At 44.0% G+C, this 21,043-nt stretch overlaps 1 protein-coding gene across 1 annotated transcript in view; it reads left to right on the forward strand.

Annotated features, from left to right (window-relative positions):
- The first annotated feature begins 630 nt into the window (after nucleotides 1–630).
- The window catches only part of BACE1 (beta-secretase 1), a 59,413-nt gene continuing 39,000 nt past the window's right edge, over nucleotides 631–21,043 (forward strand). Inside the window, exon 1 of the mRNA XM_040325467.1 lies at nucleotides 631–1,198. Coding sequence (XP_040181401.1) covers nucleotides 944–1,198 — 255 coding nt within the window. The 5' untranslated portion in view covers nucleotides 631–943. The remainder of the gene's footprint in view (nucleotides 1,199–21,043) is intronic.

Below are 21,043 nucleotides of genomic sequence, written 5' to 3' on the forward strand. Positions count from 1 at the left end.
AAGATGTATAGGGTGATCTCTCCCACAGTGAGGATGTATAGGGTGATCTCTCCCACAGTGAGGATGTATTGGGTGATCTCTCCCACAGTGAGGATGTATAGGGTGATCTCTCCCACAGTGAGGATGTATAGGATGATCTCTCCCCCAGTGAGGATGTGTAGGGTGATCTCTCCCCCAGTGAAGATGTATTGGGTGATCTCTCCCACAGTGAGGATGTATAGGGTGATCTCTCTCCCTGTGAGGATGTATAGGGTGATCTCTCCCCCAGTGAAGATGTATAGGGTGATCTCTTCCCCAGTGAGGATGTATAGGGTGATCTCTCCCACAGTGAGGATGTATAGGGTGATCTCTCCCACAGTGAGGATGTATAGGGTGATCTCTCCCACAGTGAGGATGTATAGGATGATCTCTCCCCCAGTGAGGATGTATAGGGTGATCTCTCCCCCAGTGAAGATGTATTGGGTGATCTCTCCCACAGTGAGGATGTATAGGGTGATCTCTCCCAGTGAAGATGTATAGGGTGATCTCTCCCACAGTGAGGATGGTCACATTGTAGGATCGGATGGGGACATTGGCTCTCCGGGTCACTGATGGAACTACATCTCCCATGGAGCAGCAGGATCCCTCCTCCTCCTCCTCCTCCTTCTGCTCCGAGCATCTCAGCTTCTCTCATCCTCCGCAACTCAGCATCCATCCGAGGCGGGGAGACAGGTGAGCCCGGAGAGGAGGGGTACCCCAGTGCCATGGTGAGAGAGGGGGGACGGAAGGAAGACCTCCGACCTCCTGTATGACAGCTGTCATCCTCCTCCTCCCCGCCGCCGCCGCCGCCGGCCTGTAGATCCTCCATCCTCCCCATGGCTGCTGACATGGAGCTCCTCAAGTTGCTCTGACAAAGGAGAGCCTGCCTCGGTCATAGAGAAGGAGGACGCTGGCAGCTCAGAAGATGAAGCTTTTGGCGTTGGCCAGGAAGGGCAGCCTCCTTCTGATGCTTCTCCCCAGCCTCATGCCGGTGTCTGGGCTGGTGGCCATCAAAGTGCCTCTGAGAAATGTCCCTGCTGGGCCCGGACAGGTCCATGGGAGCAGAGAGAGGCGCTCAGCAGAGGAGGAGACCAACTTCATGGACATGAAGGACAACCTGCGAGGAAAGTCCGGCCAGGGCTACTATGTGGAGATGAGGGTGGGCACTCCCCCCCAGACGGTAGGTGGACACCTTCTAAACTCTTCATTCTTGTATATATAGGCTCCATTCACATCTGTGCGCGCCAAGAACTCGCGAAAAACGCGTCTCGTGCTTGCGGTGACATTAATTATTAATGGTACCCCAAACGCAGAAAGAAAACAAAAAGCACGACAATCGCAGGAAAAAAGCGCGGTGAAAATCGCACAAACTGAAACGCGTCCAAATACTGGATGAGCTACTTTACCGAGTCACATGTAGGGCCTCCCATTGATTTCAATGCAAGTCGTGGGGAAAAACGCACAGAATAAGGCCCAGATTCTGAAAGGACTTACGACGGTGCAGCGCCATGTACGCCGTCGTAAGTCCTAATCTGAGCCGTCGTATCTATGCGTCTGATTCTTAGAATCAGTTACGCATAGATATCCATTAGATCCGACAGGCGTAAGTCTCTTACGCCGTCGGATCTTAACTGCATTTTTTTGTTGACCGCTAGGTGGCGCTTCCGTCAAATTCCGCGTTGAGTATGCAAATTAGCTAGATACGCAAATTCCCGAACGTACGCGCGGCTGACGCAGTAAAGTTACGACATTTACGTTAGGCTTTTCCCGGCGTATATTTGCCCCTGCTATATGAGGCATAAGTGCGGCGTATCAATGTTAAGTATGGCCGTCGTTCCCGCGTCGAAATTTGAAAAAGTTACGTCGTTTGCGTAAGTCGTCCGTGAATGGGGCTGGACATCATTTACGTTCACGTCGACCTTGCGGCGTACTTTGGAGCAATGCACACTGGGAAATTCCACGGACGGCGCATGCGCCGTTTGGGAAAAACGTCAATCACGTCGGGTCACAGAAGATTTACATAAAACACGCCCCCTGATCCAAATTTGAATTAGGCGGGCTTTCGCCGGCCGATTTACGCTGCGCCGCCGCAACTTACGGAGCAAGTGCTTTGAAAATACAGCACTTGCCGTCTAAGTTGCGGAGGCGTAACGTAAATCGGATACGTTACGCCGCCGCAAAGATACGCCATTCTACGAGAATCTGGGCCTAAGTGAGGAAACGCATGTTTAAAATCGCTAGATGTGAAGATCGCCAGTCTCACAAATGTGGGGGGTCAGGAACACGTGCATAATCAGGCACTTTCCCGACTTACAAAGAAATGCGCTGCTCCTTAGCAGATGTGCTATAAAGGCCCCTTTCACACGGGCGCCTCCGTGAAGCGGGAGTTTCAAAATTACAGTTTTAAATGCCAATTTTTCATTTTTATGCTACAAACAAGTCCAATTTGTAAATAGCAATGTCATTTAAGATAGATATTAAAGTGGAGTTCCACCCAAAATTGGAACTTCCGCTCATCGGATTCCTCCCACAATTGGCACCGGAGGGGGGGAAGGGGTGCATGCTGCACCCACAACATGCGCTCACAAAATGCGTATGCACATAACGCACAGATGTGAACCTGGGATAAAGTGAAGCATCACACCAAGTGCATGCATGGTAAAGTGGAGTTCCACCCAAATAGGGAAGTTAAGCACCCCTAACCCCCCCCCCCCCCCCACCCCATGTCACATTTGGCGTGTCATTTTTTTATTTTTTTTTGGGTGGGGGGAGCAGGTACCTAATTTGGACAGCAGAAGTTGACGAGTGGAAGTTCTCCTCTCCCCCTCCCTCCAATCTTCTGGGACACATCACAGGTCCCAGAAGATTGCCCGACTATTTGGGAGGCGCGGCTGGCTCAAGTGCGCACATTCGGCTGTGAAGCTGCATGCTGTCACAGCTGGGTGCCCACAGTTGAAATGCCAGGAAGAAGAGAGAGAAGTGAGGGTTGGGCGGCTTACATTGCTGGATCCTGAGACAGGTGAGTGTGTGTTTGTTAAGAGTCCGCAAACACTTTTTGTAGCCGCTGACTTTTAACCACTTCCATACCGGGCACTTATACACCTTCCCGCCCAGACCAATTTTCAGCTTTCAGCGCTGTTTCATTTTGAATGACAATTGCGCGGTCATGCTACACTGTACCCAAACTACATTTTTATCATTTTGTTCTCACAAATAGAGCTTTATTTTGATGGTATTTGATCACCTCTGGGATTTTTATTTTCTGCCAAAAAATAATGTAGAAAATTTTATTTTTTTGTTTCAGTTACAAACATTGTAAATAAGTAAGTTTTCTCCTTCATTGATGGGCACTGATAAGGCAGCACTAATGGGCACCGATGAGGTGGCACTAATTTGCGGCACTTATAGGTGGCACTGATATGCAGCATGGATGGGCACTGGTAGGTGGCATGGATGGGCACTGATAGGCGGCACATATGGGCACTGATAGGCGGCATGGATGGGCACGGATAGGCGACACGGATTAGCACGGATAGGTGGCATGGATGTGCACTGATAGGCGGCATGGATGGGCACTGATAGGTGGCACAGATGGGCATGGATTGGCACTGATATGTGGCACGGATGGGCATGGATGGGCACTGATGTACTGTAATGTGTTGTACTAATGGATGCCAGTCAGTGCCAAACAATAATGCCTGCCAATCAGTAATGCCCATTGTGGGCACTGATTGGCATCCATTGTGGGCACTAATTGGCATCCATTAGGCATCCATTATACATTTCTGATTGGCATCCCTGGTGGTCTAGGGTGGCATACCTGTGGTGGGCATCCCTGGTGGTCTGGTGTCAACCCTGGTGGTCCAGTGTGGGCATCCTCGGGGGGGCTGTGCTGATAATCGATCAGCATAAACCCCCCCTGTCAGAGGAGTAGCCGATCGTCTCTCCTCTACTCGCGTCTGACAGACGCGAGTGATTGGACCATGCTGATCGAGTGGTAAAGAGTCTCCGTCAGAGACTCTTTACCTAGATCGGTGTTGCGGGGTGTCAGACTGACACCACGCAACAACGATCGCCCCGATGCGCGCCCCCAGGGGCGTGGAGCGGCTCAATATCCTGAAGATGTCATATGACGTCCAGTCAGGATTTTGAAACCACTTTTTCCGCCGTCATTTTGCTATATGGCGGGCGGCAAGTGGTTAATAAGCACAAAAATGACTGGAGCTTCTCTTCAAGTATCGTTTAGATATGGAACACCTGCAGGTATTTTTTTACCTGCCCAGAAATCACAATTATTTTATATGCTTTTATCTCCATAAGGACAGCACCATCTTTGTACATGCATCATCCAGAGTCAGCTTTTTCTTCCTGGGCTAAGATGCCAGCTCAGAGATGGCACAGTTCCTGGTGCCTATGTAGTCATGGTTGTGTTCACAAATGTCTGACACAGGTTGGCTCCTACTAGTGAATTGCTACAGAATGTCAGTGTTGCCGGGGGAGAGGAGACTGAGGAAATGCTTATAGTATATAAGCTCAGTTTACTCGTACAAATACGTGTAAACGGCAAGACTTCAGTGGGTGTAAAAAGATGTCTGCTTGCCGACTTCTAACTGTAGCCTTGCTGCGGACGAGGATACCAAGATGGTGGCGGCGTCACTTCCAGTTAATATAATAGACGGGTTGCTGATGCTGACGGAACACCTGAGGTAACCTGAGGTACTTTGGCAAGCCAGGTTCTAAATACCGGTAATTAAGGCATTTTTGTACTGTTTGTCACAGCAGTGTAATTAATACATTGATTTTAATTAAATAAGTCTGACATGACTGTGAAAAATATAATTGTGGTACAATACATATCATTTATATATAAATGTCACAGTTGGTTCCTCAAAAGTGGTTATTCTGTGTCAGTGCTAGATACATGTTTGGGTGCTATACACTTTTGAATATCTAGCACGGACACGGAATAACCACTTTTGAGGAACCAACTGGGACGTTCATATATAAATGATATGTCTTATTCCATAATAATTTTTTTCTTGCATAGCCACGTCATGTTGGACTTAAAGCGGTTCTCCACCCTAAAGTGAAGTCCCGCTGATCGGAACCCTCCCCCCTCCGGTGTCACATTTGACACCTTTCAGGGGGGAGGGGGTGCAGATACCTGTCTAAAGACACTTCCGGCCCGGGCATTGCGTCACATCCCGTCGCCCCCCCGTTGTATGCTGGGAATACTCGGCTCCCAGCACACAGCGGGAGCCAATCGGCGGGCACGGCGCGACTCGCGCATGCTTCGTAGGGAACCGGGCAGTAAAGCCGCAGCGCTTCACTTCCTGGTTCCCTCAGCGTGGATGGAGGGGGGAGCAGCAGGGTGACGAGCAATCGCTCGTCATCTGCTGCGGACACCGCTGGACTCCAGGACAGGTAAGTGTCCTAATATTAAAAGTCAGCAGCTGCAGTATTTGCAGCTGCTGGCTTTTAATATTTTTTTGGGGGCGGAACATCCGCTTTAAAAAAAAAAATGGCGGAACTCCGCTTTAAGTCCAACATGACGTGGCTATGCAAGAAAAAAATTATTATGGAACAAGACATATCATTTATATATGAACGTCCCAGTTGGTTCCTCAAAAGTGGTTATTCCGTGTCAGTGCTAGATACATGCTTGGGTGCTATACACTTTGTAAATAATTTTACTGTTGGGGGTCCCCACAACTTGGGAAATTTTATAAAGGGGTCACGGCACTAGAAAGGTTGAGAACCACTGCTTTGGAGGAATCACGTTGAGAAAAACGTTGTTTTTTTGCATGACAGGAAAAACGGTTGTGTGTACGAGGTATAAGTCTGTAAAGCATTTTTAACCACAATCTGTGAATCATGGTTGCAATGCACAGGCTCCTACAGACTCTTCCCCCAGCTCCAGGTCTGTACAGAGGTATGGACTTTTGGTTATGGGGCTGGAGGAAGTAAACACTAGACTACGAATGTGGTGATATCACGGCACTTGTGCTCCATTGAGAACTAGAAGTCTTTATGCTGTGAAGGCAGATGGAACTTGAAGTCTTCCATTCACAGACCTGTGGGAATAAAACTGTGAATGGAGGTGTGGAGGTGAGGGCGGAGCCAAACACAGCCAAGCTGAATTAGAGAATCAACAGAAGCCCGCGGGGAGAAGCGTCCCATGATTCAGATAGGAGGGAGAGTTTGAGGGCAAGGGATGCTGAATGGCATTGTGTTCCATGTTACACCCTAGGGCAGTGATGGCAAACCTTGGCACTCCAGATGTTTTGGAACTACATTTCCCATGATGCTCATGCACTCTGCAGTGTAGTTGAGTAGCATAGGAAATGTAGTTCCAAAACATCCAGAGTGCCAAGTTTCGCCATCACTACTCTATGGCCTTGCCCACAAAGGTTTACCCATCCATACACCCTGCAAAGGGCTGTCTTTGCCTGCCTAGGGTGCACAGGTGTTCCATGCATTCACATGAAGGCAAGAACTTTCATGCCTATTAGGAGGCAGCAATGGCACAGATACAGCCACTGGTCCCAATTTGAAATCCATGCATGTGTGTGACCCTGAATGCATACAGTGGGCCAGATTCTCGTAGGGAGCGCGTATTTCTGAGTGGGCGTAACATATCCTATTTATGCTACGCCTCCGCAACTTTAACAGGCAAGTGCAGTATTCTCAAAGCAAAGTTGCGGCGGCGTAGCGTAAATAGGCCGACGTAAGCCCGCCTAATTCAAATATGGAACATGTGGGATTGTTTTATGTTAATGTATTGTGACCCCACGTAAATTACGTTTTTTACGAACGGCGCATGCGCCGTCCGTAAAATGTATCCCAGTGCGCATGCGCCAAATTAACCCGCAAAAAGCCAATGCTTTCGACGTGAACGTAAATGACGCACAGCCCTATTCGCGAACGACTTATGAAAACAACGTAAACAACGGAAAATTTGACGCTGGCCCGACGTCCATACCTAACATTGGCTGCGCCGTATATAGCAGGGGTAACTATACACCAGAAAAAGCCTAACGTAAACGGCGTATCTGTACTGCGACGGCCGTGCGTACGTTCGTGAATTGGCGTATCTAGCTGATTTACATATTCTAGGCGTAAATCAGCGTACACGCCCCTATCAGCCAGCGTAAATATGCAGTTAAGATACAACGGCGTAGGCGACTTACGCTGGTCGTATCTTAGAAAAATTCTGGCCTATCTGATTCTTTGAATCAGGCGCCAAGATACGACGGCTCAGACTCAGAGATACGACGGCGTATCTGGAGATACGCCGTCGTATCTCCTACGTGAATCTGGGTCAGTGTGCACTATTATATCCCAATAGACATGAATGGGACTGCCTGCACACAGATACACCAAATGCCTGCAGGCAAAGTCATGCCCACAGGCATGCGGATAGGTACGACTGTGTGAATGAATGTAACATAAAGCATGTCAGAAAGGTGGCATTACCCTTTAGGCCTCATTTTGATTTTTTTGAGCGGTTTGCTGCAATCTTGTTGCATTGGGCCAGCCAGTTGCTTCAGTTGAATAAGTTGCCCTATGCAGGTTTGTTGCCCAAAAAGAAGCTCCTTTTTGGGTGACAAGCCTCATGCAATTTTTTATGACTACAGTGTCCCGATCTTCTGATGGCTCCTTCCAGCAGGATAATGCACCATGTTACAAAGCTCAAATCATCTCATCACTGGTTTCATGAACCTGACAATGAGGTCACTGCACTCCAATGGCCTCCACAGTCATCAGATCTCAATGCATTAGAGCACCTTTGGGATGTGGTGGAGCAGGAGATTTGCATCCCGGATGTGCAGCTGACAAATCTGCAGCAACTGCGTGATGATATCATGTCAGTACGGACAGCACCTTGTTGAATCTTTGCCATGAAGAATGAAGGCAGTTCTGAAGGCAAAAGGGGGTCCAACCCGGTATACTGGCAAGGTGTACCTGAAGAAAGTGGTGAGTGAATGACGCCTTATGATTTGCGATCTTCTATGTATAGAGAGTTTCTAGTTTTGTTTTTTATGAGCTCTCCAAATACTGGTGCTGAAGTTTGCTTGGGAAGTGAAAAACATCCTTCCTAACCATAAGTATAGAGATGAGTAAGACCTGGACAGCCAATAATAATTCACTGACTGTTAAAGGAGAACTAAGCCAGAGTTATAACCCCTGTCAGTTTTTGTGTCCCATCGGGGAGAAATCCAGTGGCCTCTGGTGTTTTTTTGGGGGGGGGCACTCTCAAATGCCCCCCGCCTGCCTTCTGTTTGCCGGTTGGTCTATCACTTACCCCATCTAGGTGGCGGGCATCGACTCCTGTGTTCTTTCCTCCATCACGGTGGCAGTGCGTTTTCTCCCCTCCTCCTAGGCATCCAATAGGATCACCTGTCCTTTCAGCCAATCGGGTGATGGATCTCAAGGTCTTAAAGCCGAGGTCCACACAAAAAGTGAACCTCCGCTTTTCGGAACCCTCCCCCCGTCCAGTGTCACATTTGGCACCTTTTTGGGGGGTGCAGATACCTGTATAAGGGCTCTTTCACACTGAGAACCCGTACAGGTCTGCCTGCCAGTTTTTTAGGCGGACCACTTCCTGATTGGCAGGGAAGAGATGAGTTTGAAAATAGCGAATTATCATTCGCGCACCCCAAGCCCATCCTTTTATTAAGCCGATTAGAAAAAAAAGGTGAATGACATGCACAGTGCTCGCTGTGTATATTGTTTAACACAGGGGAGGGGGTGGCCTGCTGGCGGGCCTCACAATGACGCCACAAACAATACAGTGGTGTGGGATGGAGCAGTTGCAGAGGACAATGCTGGATCCTCTGGGGGGTCGAGTATCTGAAATGTGCACAGCCCACCTCCTATTAAGTGGGGGTAAAAATAAAAAAAATGAGGCGGTACGGTTGAAGATTTAAATCCACTTTAACCACTTAAGCCCCGGACTAAAATGCAGCTAAAGGCCCAGGCCAGGTTTTGCGATTCGGCACTGCGTCGCTTTAACAGACAATTGCGCGGTCGTGCGACGTGGCTCCCAAACAAAATTGACGTCCTTTTTTTCCCACAAATAGAGCTTTCTTTTGGTGGTATTTGATCCTGCGGTTTTTATTTTTTGCGCTATAAACAAAAATAGAGCGACAGATTTGAAAAAAAATCAATATTTTTTACTTTTTTCTATAATAAATATCCCCCAAAAATATATAAAAAACATTTTTTTCCTCAGTTTAGGCCGATACGTATTCTTCTACATATTTTTGGTAAGAAAAAAATCGCAATAAGCGTTTATCGGTTGGTTTACGCAAAATTTATAGCGTTTACAAAATAGGGGATAGTTTTATTGCATTTTTATTATTTTTTTTTTTTTTTTTACTACTAATGGCGGCGATCAGCGATTTTTTTTGTAACTGCGACATTATGGCGGACACTTCGGACAATTTTGACACATTTTTGGGACCATTGTCATTTTCACAGCAAAAAATGCATTTAAAATGCATTGTTTATTGTGAAAATGACAATTGCAGTTTTGGAGTTAACCACAGGGGGCGCTGAAGGGGTTATGTTTCACCTACTGTGTGTTTACAACTGTAGGGGGGTGTGGCTGTAGGACTGACGTCATCGATTTTGTCTCCCTATAAAAGAGATCACTCTATCGATGCAGCCGCCACAGTGAAGCACGGGGAAGCCGTGTTTACACGTAGCTCTCCCCGTTCTTCAGCTCCGGGGAGCGATCGCGAGGGGATGGCTAGAAACGAAAAGCCGCGCCCTCATCCCGGATCGCTCCCAGACGATTTCCGACCGCATCATGTACCGGGGGGGGGGGGGGGGGTCCCGATCAGATCCCCGTCTAGGCAGGGACGTACATGTACGCTGATCTGCCTGTACGTGCCATTCTGTGGACGTATATGTACATGCGGCGGTCGTTGAGTGGTTAAAGCAGAATTACACTGCATCTGAGCACCAAAAACGCTATTTAACGTAATTTTTAATATTCAAAGCAAATTCACTCCATGTCTTATTTTGCTAAAAAGCACACCCTAGTATTTCTGGTGGTGGCCATCTTGAGTAAGGGCAGATGATAGGATTTACTTCCTGGAATCCATCTGCCCTTAGCTCAGACATGCCAGCAGGAGGGTGTGCTTAGCTGAGAAAGCCCCTCTTCCCCTCTTGAAGACTGCTGGGATGTATGACATCATTCACCTAGGCCTGGAAACCAGGAGATAACTTAAAAAAATAAAAAATAAGGAAATATGATATACTTTCCTATCTATTTACTAATGCTGGCAGCATAAGGGTTAAAAATAGTCAATGTTGGTTCAAAGAGTGAAGTTCTGCCAACCGGTAATGGACTGAAGGAAAACAGGACTGGAGCTACTTTATAACCCTCTACTGCTAAACTACATCACACCTTCCTGTAACAATGTTGTCTTTGTTGTCAGAAGTTAATCTTTGTGTAACATTCATTCATTGTAACGATTTCGCATTGAAAGCACCAGACTTAGAAGGTACAATAAATGGAAGGAATTTTCCCCTTTCCATGCCAATGAGTGTTAGGATTTTTGTTCTGTGATTTGCCCAGACCAACAGGAAGGATTTATTTATTTATTAGGCCATTAGCACACATAATAATTTACTGATTTTCATATGTAGGATGTTGCTGGCAGAACGATCCTGTATTAAATACAATCCATAAAGTGCTTATGAGTGTGAAAATCATTTTATTGGCCCAGATTCAGTAAGCAATTGCGCCTGCGTAACCATAGTTACGCAGCGCAATTGCTGACTTGCGCCGGCGTAACGAGTTCTCCTGATTCAGAGAACTCGTTACGCCGACTGCAGCCTAAAATCTGCGTGGCATAAGGCTCTTATGCCACGCAGATTTTAGGCTGCATTCTTGCAATGACCGCTAGGGGGCGTTCCCATTGTGGTCAGCGTATAGTATGCAAATTGCATACTTACGCCCATTCACAATGTTGCGTGCCCCCTGCGTACGCAAGTTACGTTGTTTCCGTACGGCGTGTTTAGCGTAAAGGCTGCCCCTTCTAATAGCAGGGGCAGCAAATGCTAAACTATACCCGGCGTTCCCACGTCGCGACGTTCGAATTTTATGTCGTTTGCCTAAGTGAATCGTGAATGGCGCTGGACGCCATTCACGTTCACTTTGAAGCAAATGACGTCCTTGCGACGTCATTTGCCGCAATGCACGTCGGGAAAGTTTCCCGACGGAGCATGCGCCCTATGCTCGGCGCGGGAGCGCACCTAATTTAAATGATTACTGCCCCAGGCGGGATCATTTACATTGCGCGCGCTTACGCAATTTACGGAGCTACTCCTCACAATTTGCGGGGGCGCAGGGCAAAATCGTTGCCCTGCGCCTCCGCAAATAGAGCGCAATTCTTTCTGAATCCGGGCCATTGTTTGCAAGCTAAGATTTAAATTCCACTTGTACGCTTACATGCATTTTCACTAGGGTTCCCATTTTATTTTATTTTTTAAATAACAAACATGTTATACTTACCTCCACTGTGCAGCTCGTTTTGCACAGAGTTCCCCCGAACCTGGTCTTTTGGGGTCCCTCGGCGGCTGTCTCGGCTCCTCCCCACATCGGCTAACCCCCTTCATGGGAAGCTCTCTTCCATGGGGGTTAGCTTGTGGGTGTGTTCCCATGATACAGCCGGTGGCTATAGCCGCCGACTGTATCAATTGGCCCTGCCCCCGGTGCGCTGCGTCATTGATTTGATTGACAGCAGCGGGAGCCAATGGCTGCGCTGCTATCAATCAACCAATGAATGAGCCGAGAAGCCAGCATGTTCACGACGCAGGACTTTCAGGGGGTCAGGTAAGTAAACGGGGGGGGGGGGGCTGGGGGGCCGCTAATCCTGGGAATGCATTAAGGTGAACAAACATGTACCTTTGCAACCCCTTTAACCACACGCACATATACGTTGACACAATGGCACTCCTGGGCAGAAGGGCGTATATATACGTCCCCTCTAAGGAAGCGCCATTGTGCACACTCGCGCCGCCGCAAGCTCCATGAATCCGTGATACCCGCAATCATCTCACGGAGAGATAGAGCTGGGAGATGCTAATGTAAACAAGCATCTCCCTGCTCTGCCTAGTGACAATGATACTGATCTCCGCTCTGTCTAATTGGAGCGGAGATCAGTGTCATGTCACACACAGCCCATCCCCCCTACAGTAAGAAACACTCACTAGGCACACTTAACCCCTACAGCGCCACCTAGTGGTTAACCCCTTCACTGCCAGTGTCATTTTCACAGTAATCAGTGCATTGTTATAGCACTGATCGCTGCAGAGGCGCATTGCGGGCGGTATTAACCCTTTATCGGCGGGGGTTAATACCGCACCGCTAGCGACCAAATCCTGCGGCAAATCCTAAGGTATATCGCCGCTATTTTTAGTGCGCTATACCGCCACCGCGCCTCCCGCCCCAGTGTGAAAGGGGCCAGGGCCGGCGCTACCACTAGGCGAAGTAAGCAGCCGCTTGGAGCGCACTACCACCTAGGGCGCAAGCGCCAGCTGCGAGTGGGACAGATCAGCAGGGGGATCGGAGCACACTGAGAGCTCCAGAGAGAGAGATGAGCTGGGCGTATCACAGCCAGCTCTGACATCTATCCCCTCCCCTTGCTGCCCACACAGCCAGTTAGAGGAGAGGAGCTGCTTTTACTCCTCCCCTCCTCTCCTTGTGTCTGCCCCGCCCACTCTCCCCGGCATACAGGGGATGTGGGCGGGAATTTTTAAGCACAGCAAACAGAAGGGAAAGATGGAGGAGTGTGATATCTATCCAGTCCCTCCTGCCAAGTGAGTACACTGTACACTGATGTAGGGGTGGTCTTCATTCCCTTCTCTCTCCCTCTCTCTCTCTCTCCCTCTCTCTCTCTCTCTCTCTCTCTCTTCACATTTCTTTCTTTCTTTCTTTCTCTCTCCCTATTATCTATCTATCTGTCAGATTATCTATCTATCTATCTATCTATCAGATTATCTATCTATCTATCTATCTATCTATCTATCTATCTATCTATCTATCTATCTATCTATCTATCTATCTGTCAGATTATCTATCTATCTATCTATCTATCTGATTATCTATCTATCTATCTATCTATCTATCTGATTATCTCTCTATCTCTCTATCTATCTATCTATCTATCTATCTATCTATCTATCTATCTGATTATCTATCTATCTATCTATCTATCTATCTATCTATCTATCTATCTATCTATCTATCTATCTCTCTTTCTCCCTTTCCTTACTTTCTTTCTTTCTTTCTTTCTCCTCCCTTTCTTTCTCCTCCCTTTCTTTCTCCTCCCTTTCTTTCTTTCTTTCTTTTCTTTCTTTTTCTTTCTTTCTTTCTTTTTTCTTTCTCCTTTCTTTCTTTCTTTCTTTTCTTTTCTCTCTTTCTTTATTTCCTTTTCTTTTCTTTCTCTTTCTTTCTCCTCCCTTTCTTTCTTTCTTTCTTTCTTTCTTTCTTTCTTTTCTCTTTCGTTCTTTCTTTTCTCTTTCTTTCTTTCTCCACCCTTTCTTTCTTTCTTTCTCCTCCCTTTCTATCTATCTATCTATCTATCTATCTATCTATCTATCTATCTATCTATCTATCTATCTATCTATCTATCTATCTATCTATCTATCTGTCAGATTATCTATCTGTCAGATTATCTATCTATCTATCTATCTATCTATCTATCTATCTATCTATCTATCTTTCTTTCTCTTTCTCTTTCTCTTTTTTCTTTCTTTCTTTCTTTCTTTTTCTTTCTTTCTTTCTTTTTTCTTTCTTTCTTTCTTTTTTCTCCTCCCTTTCTTTCTTTCTTTTCTCTCTTTCTCTCTTTCTTTATTTCCTTTTCTTTTCTTTCTTTTTCTTTCTCCTCCCTTTCTTTCTTTCTTCTTTCGTTCTTTCTTTTCTCTTTCTTTCTTTCTTTCTCCACCCTTTCTTTCTTTCTTTCTCCTCCCTATCTATCTATCTATCTATCTATCTATCTATCTATCTATCTTTCTTTCTTTCTTTCTTTCTCCTCCCTTTCTTTCTCCTCCCTTTCTTTCTTTCTTTCTTTCTCCTCCCTTTCTTTCTTTCTTTCTTTCTCCTCCCTTTCTATCTATCTATCTATCTATCTATCAGATTATCTATCTATCTATCTATCTATCTATCTATCTATCTATCCTTTTTCCTTACTTTCTTTCTTTCTTTCTCCTCCCTTTCTTTCTCCTCCCTTTCTTTCTTTCTTTCTTTCTTTTCTTTCTTTTTTCTTTCTCCTCCCTTTCTTTCTTTCTTTTCTCTCTTTCTTTCTTTCTTTCTTTCTCCTCCCTTTCTATCTATCTATCTATCTATCTATCTATCTATCTATCTATCTATCTATCTATCTATCTATCTATCTGTCAGATTATCTATCTATCTATCTATCTATCTGATTATCTATCTATCTATCTATCTATCTATCTATCTATCTATCTATCTATCTATCTATCTCTCTTTCTTTCTTTCTCTTTCTCCCTTTTCCTTACTTTCTTTCTCCTCTCTTTCTTTCTTTCTTTCTTTCTTTCTTTCTTTCTTTCTTTCTTTTCTTCTTCTTTCTTTCTTTCTTTTTTTTTTTTTCTTTCTTCCCTTCTTTCTTTTTTTCTTTCTTTTTTTTACTTTTTTTCTTTCTTTCCTTTTCTTTTCTTTCTCTTTCTTTCTCCTCCCTTTCTTTCTTTCTTTCTTTCTTTCTTTCTTTCTTTCTTTCTTTCTTTTCTCTTTCTTTCTTTCTTTTCTTTTCTCTCGTTTTTTCTTTATTTCCTTTTCTTTTCTTTCTCTTTCTTTCTCCTCCCTTTCTTTCTTTCTTTCTTTCTTTCTTTCTTTCTTTCTTTCTTTCTTTCTTTCTTTCTTTCTTTCTTTCTTTTCTCTTTCGTTCTTTCTCCACCCTTTCTTTCTTTCTTTCTCCTCCCTTTCTATCTATCTATCTATCTATCTATCTATCTATCTATCTATCTTTCTTTCTTTCTTTCTTTCTTTCTCCTCCCTTTCTTTCTTTCTTTCTTTTCTCTTTCGTTCTTTCTCCACCCTTTCTTTCTTTCTTTCTCCTCCCTTTCTATCTATCTATCTATCTATCTATCTATCTATCTATCTATCTATCTATCTTTCTTTCTTTCTTTCTTTCTTTCTTTCTTTCTTTCTCCTCCCTTTCTTTCTTTCTTTCTTTTCTCTTTCGTTCTTTCTCCACCCTTTCTTTCTTTCTTTCTCCTCCCTTTCTTTCTTTCTATCTATCTATCTGTCAGATTATCTATCTCTATCTATCTATCTATCCTTTTTCCTTACTTTCTTTCTTTCTTTCTCCTCCCTTTCTTTCTCCTCCCTTTCTTTCTTTCTTTCTTTTTCTTTCTCCTCCCTTTCTTTCTTTCTTTCTTTCTTTTCTCTTTCGTTCTTTCTTTTCTCTTTCGTTCTTTCTTTTCTCTTTCTTTCTTTCTCCTCCCTTTCTTTCTTTCTTTCTTTTCTCTTTCTTTCTTTCTTTCTTTCTCCTCCCTTTCTTTCTTTCTTTCTTTCTTTCTTTTCTCTTTCGTTCTTTCTTTTCTCTTTCTTTCTTTCTTTCTCCACCCTTTCTTTCTTTCTTTCTCCTCCCTTTCTATCTATCTATCTATCTATCTATCTATCTATCTATCTATCTATCTATCTATCTCTCTTTCTTTCTCCTTTTTCTTTCTTTCTTTCTCCTCCCTTTCTTTCTTTCTTTCTTTCTTTCTTTCTTTCTTTCTTTCTCCTCTCTTTCTTTCTTTCTTTCTCCTCTCTTTCTTTTTCTTTCTTTCTCCTCTCTTTCTTTTTCTTTCTTTCTCCTCCCTTTCTTTCTATCTATCTATCTATCTATCTATCTATCTATCTATCTATCTATCTATCTATCTATCTATCTGTCAGATTATCTATCTATCTATCTATCTCTCTTTCTTTCTCTTTATCCTTTTTCCTTACTTTCTTTCTTTCTCCTCCCTTTCTTTCTCCTCCCTTTCTTTCTCCTCCCTTTCTTTCTCCTCCCTTTCTTTCTTTCTTTTCTTTTCTCTCTTTCTTTCTTTCCTTTTCTTTTCTTTTCTTTTCTTTTCTTTCTCTTTCTTTCTCCTCCCTTTCTTTCTTTCTTTCTTTCTTTCTTTCTTTCTTTCTTTCTTTCTTTCTTTCTCCTCCCTTTCTTTCTTTCTTTCTTTCTTTCTTTCTTTCTTTTCTCTTTCGTTCTTTCTCCACCCTTTCTTTCTTTCTTTCTCCTCCCTTTCTATCTATCTATCTATCTATCTATCTATCTTTCTTTCTTTCTTTCTTTCTTTCTCCTCCCTTTCTTTCTTTCTATCTATCTATCTGTCAGATTATCTATCTCTATCTATCTATCTATCTATCCTTTTTCCTTACTTTCTTTCTTTCTTTCTCCTCCCTTTCTTTCTCCTCCCTTTCTTTCTTTCTTTCTTTTCTTTCTTTTTCTTTCTTTTTTCTTTCTCCTCCCTTTCTTTCTTTCTTTCTTTCTTTCTTTTCTCTTTCGTTCTTTCTTTTCTCTTTCGTTCTTTCTTTTCTCTTTCTTTCTTTCTTTCTTTCTCCTCCCTTTCTTTCTTTCTTTCTTTTCTCTTTCTTTCTTTCTCCTCCCTTTCTTTCTTTCTTTCTTTCTTTTCTCTTTCGTTCTTTCTTTTCTCTTTCTTTCTTTCTTTCTCCTCCCTTTCTATCTATCTATCTATCTATCTATCTATCTATCTATCTATCTCTCTTTCTTTCTCCTTTTTCTTTCTTTCTTTCTCCTCCCTTTCTTTCTTTCTTTCTTTCTCCTCTCTTTCTTTTTCTTTCTTTCTCCTCTCTTTCTTTTTCTTTCTTTCTCCTCTCTTTCTTTTTCTTTCTTTCTTTCTTTCTTTTTTCTTTCTCCTCCCTTTCTTTCTTTTTTCTTTCTCCTCCCTTTCTTTCTCCTCCCTTTCTTTCTTTCTATCTATCTATCTATCTATCTATCTATCTATCTATCTATCTATCTATCTATCTATCTATCTATCTATCTATCTATCTATCTGTCAGATTATCTATCTATCTATCTATCTATCTATCTATCTATCTATCTATCTATCTATCTATCTATCTATCTCTCTTTCTTTCTTTCTCTTTCTCCTTTTTCCTTACTTTCTTTCTTTCTTTCTTTCTCCTCCCTTTCTTTCTCCTCCCTTTCTTTCTCCTCCCTTTCTTTCTTTCTTTTCTTTTCTCTCTTTCTCTCTTTCTTTCTTTCTTTCCTTTTCTTTTCTTTTCTTTCTTTCTCCTCCCTTTCTTTCTTTCTTTCTTTTTCTTTTTTTTTTCTTTTTCTCCTCCCTTTCTTTCTTTCTTTCTTTTTCTTTCTTTCTTTCTTTTTTCTTTCTCCTCCCTTTCTTTCTCCTCCCTTTCTATCTATCTATCTATCTCTCTTTCTTTCTTTCTTTCTCCTTTTTCTTTCTTTCTTTCTTTCTTTCTTTCTTTCTTTCTTTCTTTCTTTCTTTCTCCTCCTATTTCTTTCTTTCTCCTCCTATTTCTTTCTTTCTTTCTTTCTTTTTCTTTCTTTCTTTTTCTTTCTTTTTTATTTCTCCTCCCTTTCTTTCTCCTCCCTTTCTTTCTATCTATATATCTATCTATCTCTCTTTCTTTCTCCTTTTTCTTTCTTTCTTTCTCTTTCTTTCTCCTCCCTTTCTTTCTTTCTTTCTCAAAATTATCTATCTATCGGTGAAGATGGGGGGGGCGCCACAGGCTTTGCTCGCACAGGGCGCCTGAACACCTAAGGCCAGCCCTGGGCGCAACCACAGCCCCTGTTCTGTGTGAGCTCGGCTCTCCTCTCCTAATTGCTCGTTGTGCGCCGCCACCACTAATCCCTCATGTGTCCCACTGAGCGCCCTGCTGCACTGTTACATCTTCTAGACCGGTCACACAGCGCTGCTCCGGGACTCCTTTGCTCTAGCCTGTCCCTCTGGTGCAGCGCTGTGTGTCTGTGTGTGCAGCGGAGGGGCGGGGCTCAATGGAGATGGGAGCCCGGAGCATTGAGAGGAGCAGCTGACCTCCGTGGAGCGGGAGGATGGCGCTGGCCTGGTCTCGGCGGGGACACTGTGGAGCGGGAGGATGGCGCTAGCCTGGCCCCTGAGCAGAGACTGGATGATGGTCGATGACGATGAAGCCACAAACAGCCGAGGTAGGAGGAGGACGGATCCCTTCCGAACTACATTACACTGTCTGTGGAGTGCCGAGTGGGGGTTCTGTCTGTGTGGTGTGTGTGAGAGTCAGGTGGGCCAGTCACAGTGTATGTGTCAGGTAAGGGGGGTCAGTGTATGTGTCAGGTAAGGGGGGTCAGTGTATGTGTCAGGTAAGGGGGGTCAGTGTGTCAGGTGAGGGGGGGTCAGTGTGTCAGGTGAGGGGGGGTCAGTGTGTCAGGTGAGGGGGGTCAGTGTATGTGTCAGATAAGGGGGGTGTCAGATAGGTCACATGTGTTGCAAGGGCAGAGTAAAGTGATGTCAGGGGCGCAGCGGGGAGGGGGGGGGGGCGCAAAATTAGGATTCGCCTAGGGTGTCAAAGATCCTTGCACCGGCCCTGAAAGGGGCCTAAGTCACTGATCACCGCCATTAGTAGTAAAAAAAAAAAAAAAAGTTCCAGTATCTATACCAGTTTGTAGACGCTATAACTTTCACGCACATTAATCAATATACACTTATTATTTTTTTACCAAAGACATGTAGCAGAATACATTTTGGCTTAAATTAATAAGTTCAATTTTTTTTATTTTTTTTATTGTACATGTTTTATAGCAGAAATGATATCGTTTTTATAGTAAAATGTAAGAGCGGAAGTTGCACCGAGTAAATAGATACCCAAAATGTCAAGCATTAAAATTAAATGCACCTCTGAAACAGCATCAAAATTTCAATACCCTATATTTTCCATAAGCAATGTTTTAAAAGCCCCTACAGGTCATAATTTTAGAGTTACCCAGGAGCTCTGGTTCTAAAATGATTGATCTCATTCAGGCGTACGCAGTGATATGTTACATGTGTGGCACAATCACCATTTTTGTATGTAGCTGCCCCAATTTATTTTAACACATCACTTTATTGCTATCACATAGGGGACCGATAGCCCTATAGGCTATTGTGGGAGGGGCTGCAGTGCGTGCAAGGAGAGTCCCAGGAGAGGAGCAGTGTTTACAGTGAGGTGGCAGTGTGTACATACAGGCTCCCTCATTTGCCCGCTCTTAATGACATTGCCAGCTCTAAATACAATTGCCTCCTCCTTTGTTTAGTTTAGCAACAGAGAAGGAGCTGTCCTTTGGCCCGCTGCTAAAGTAAACACAGGGGTGGGGTCACCGGGTGAAGTTTTTTTTTACGTTGATGTATTCTATGCATTAAGGTAAAGAACTTTCTGTTGCAGCTCCCTCCCCCCAGACCCCCCTTATACTTGCCTGAGCCTGATCTTGATCCAGGGATGTTCAATCACAGCCAGTGAGCCAATGAGAAGAGAGCAGGGGGCGGGTCCAAGCCACGCTCCATATGTAAATAGGCACAGAGCGTGGCTTAAGGCTTGAGAGAAAGACTGCTTGAGTGCCCCTATAGCAGGAGGCTTGCCATTGGGGGCACCTGGAAGGTGGGAGGAGCCAGGACCACCAGGGGGGACCCCCCCCCCAAAAAAAATACTGCTCTGTGCAAAACTATTTCATAGAGAAGGTAAATATAACATGTTTATTATTTAAAGAAAAAAAAACTCCATGTATAAGATGTTTGCTTGTTACTAAACCCACAACAGTAAAATCAGTCTGTATATGCAGTAAAGCATGCTTGTTATACTCCCTGTGGAACTTTAGGTCCGGTTTACACTGATGCGAATTCATACCGAATGTGATGCGTCAAAACCATCCTAAATTCGCATGTCATCCAATAAGTCATTGTTTTCAATGACAGTCGTTCAGATACATGCGTTGCGATTCCTCTACGAATGTAATGCAATAAAAAAAGGGTCTTGTGCGAGTGAAGAATGTGGAAGAGGGGGAGACATTTTTGAAACGTGTCATGTGTTATGTCAATAGTGTCTCCTCAGGTGCTCCATTCCCAATATTCAAGACTTAGGCTATCTTCAAAAGTACGAAGTGTTATTCTTCAAGAAGGACAAGCAAAAGACAATGCTTACATAATTACAGCTGGTAACACATGGCAAGATGGTAATTCAGAAGGAGGAATTAGATGGTACATCTTTCTGCTGGATAGGGTCCCTTCCCCCGATACTTCCATAGTGAAGGCTTCCCGCAGGGTGGGCTTCCTACCCCCATCTCTCTGTAGGGTTGGGTGACCCCAGAGTTCCTTAACTGGCTACTCAAACCACATGGATTCTTATACTATTCTTAAAGCCAAGCTAAGCATAATTTACATTTAGAATAGCTACAAGAAAGGTGGTGATGCTCCTGTCACAAACGTAACACCCACTTGTGTATATTAAGTAACATATCTCCACCCATTGTCTTGACGTAGAACTTCAAGAATAGATGTAATGTGCAGCAACTGACCTTTGTCTGTCCTCAACAACCCTCAAAATTACCATGTTTAAATATTGATTCTCAGAAACTTTTATCACATAAAATAGTAATAAATTCAAAATCTAACAGCAAGTTTACTGCGTTGCGTTGTGAATTTAGTCTCCATAGACATCAATGAAAATCATTCTGGAATCACATTGATGGTTCACATATGTGCGAATTCTACCACGCGATTCTCCACAAAAACCAGGAAGTACACAGGAAGTTAACACCTTTTTTTTTTTTTACATTATGATTTCATTGGCTAGAATATTAATCACAGTTATGTCCAACTCCTGAAATTTGTGGGAAATTCGCACCTCACAAAGGACAAAAAACAGAACAAATTCACAGCGCAGCAGTGTGACCCGAGCCTAAAGGGTTAATCATCTGTATTGTGTAAAAAGACTGTTTGATCCTGTCTTCTCTGATTCTCCCCTTCTTTCACTGACTGTACATGTCCGGATAATACTGAGCTATAGGAGTCAGGCTGC

This window comes from Rana temporaria, chromosome 10 (genome assembly GCF_905171775.1).
Source record: "Rana temporaria chromosome 10, aRanTem1.1, whole genome shotgun sequence".
Classification (NCBI taxonomy): Eukaryota; Metazoa; Chordata; class Amphibia; order Anura; family Ranidae; genus Rana; species Rana temporaria.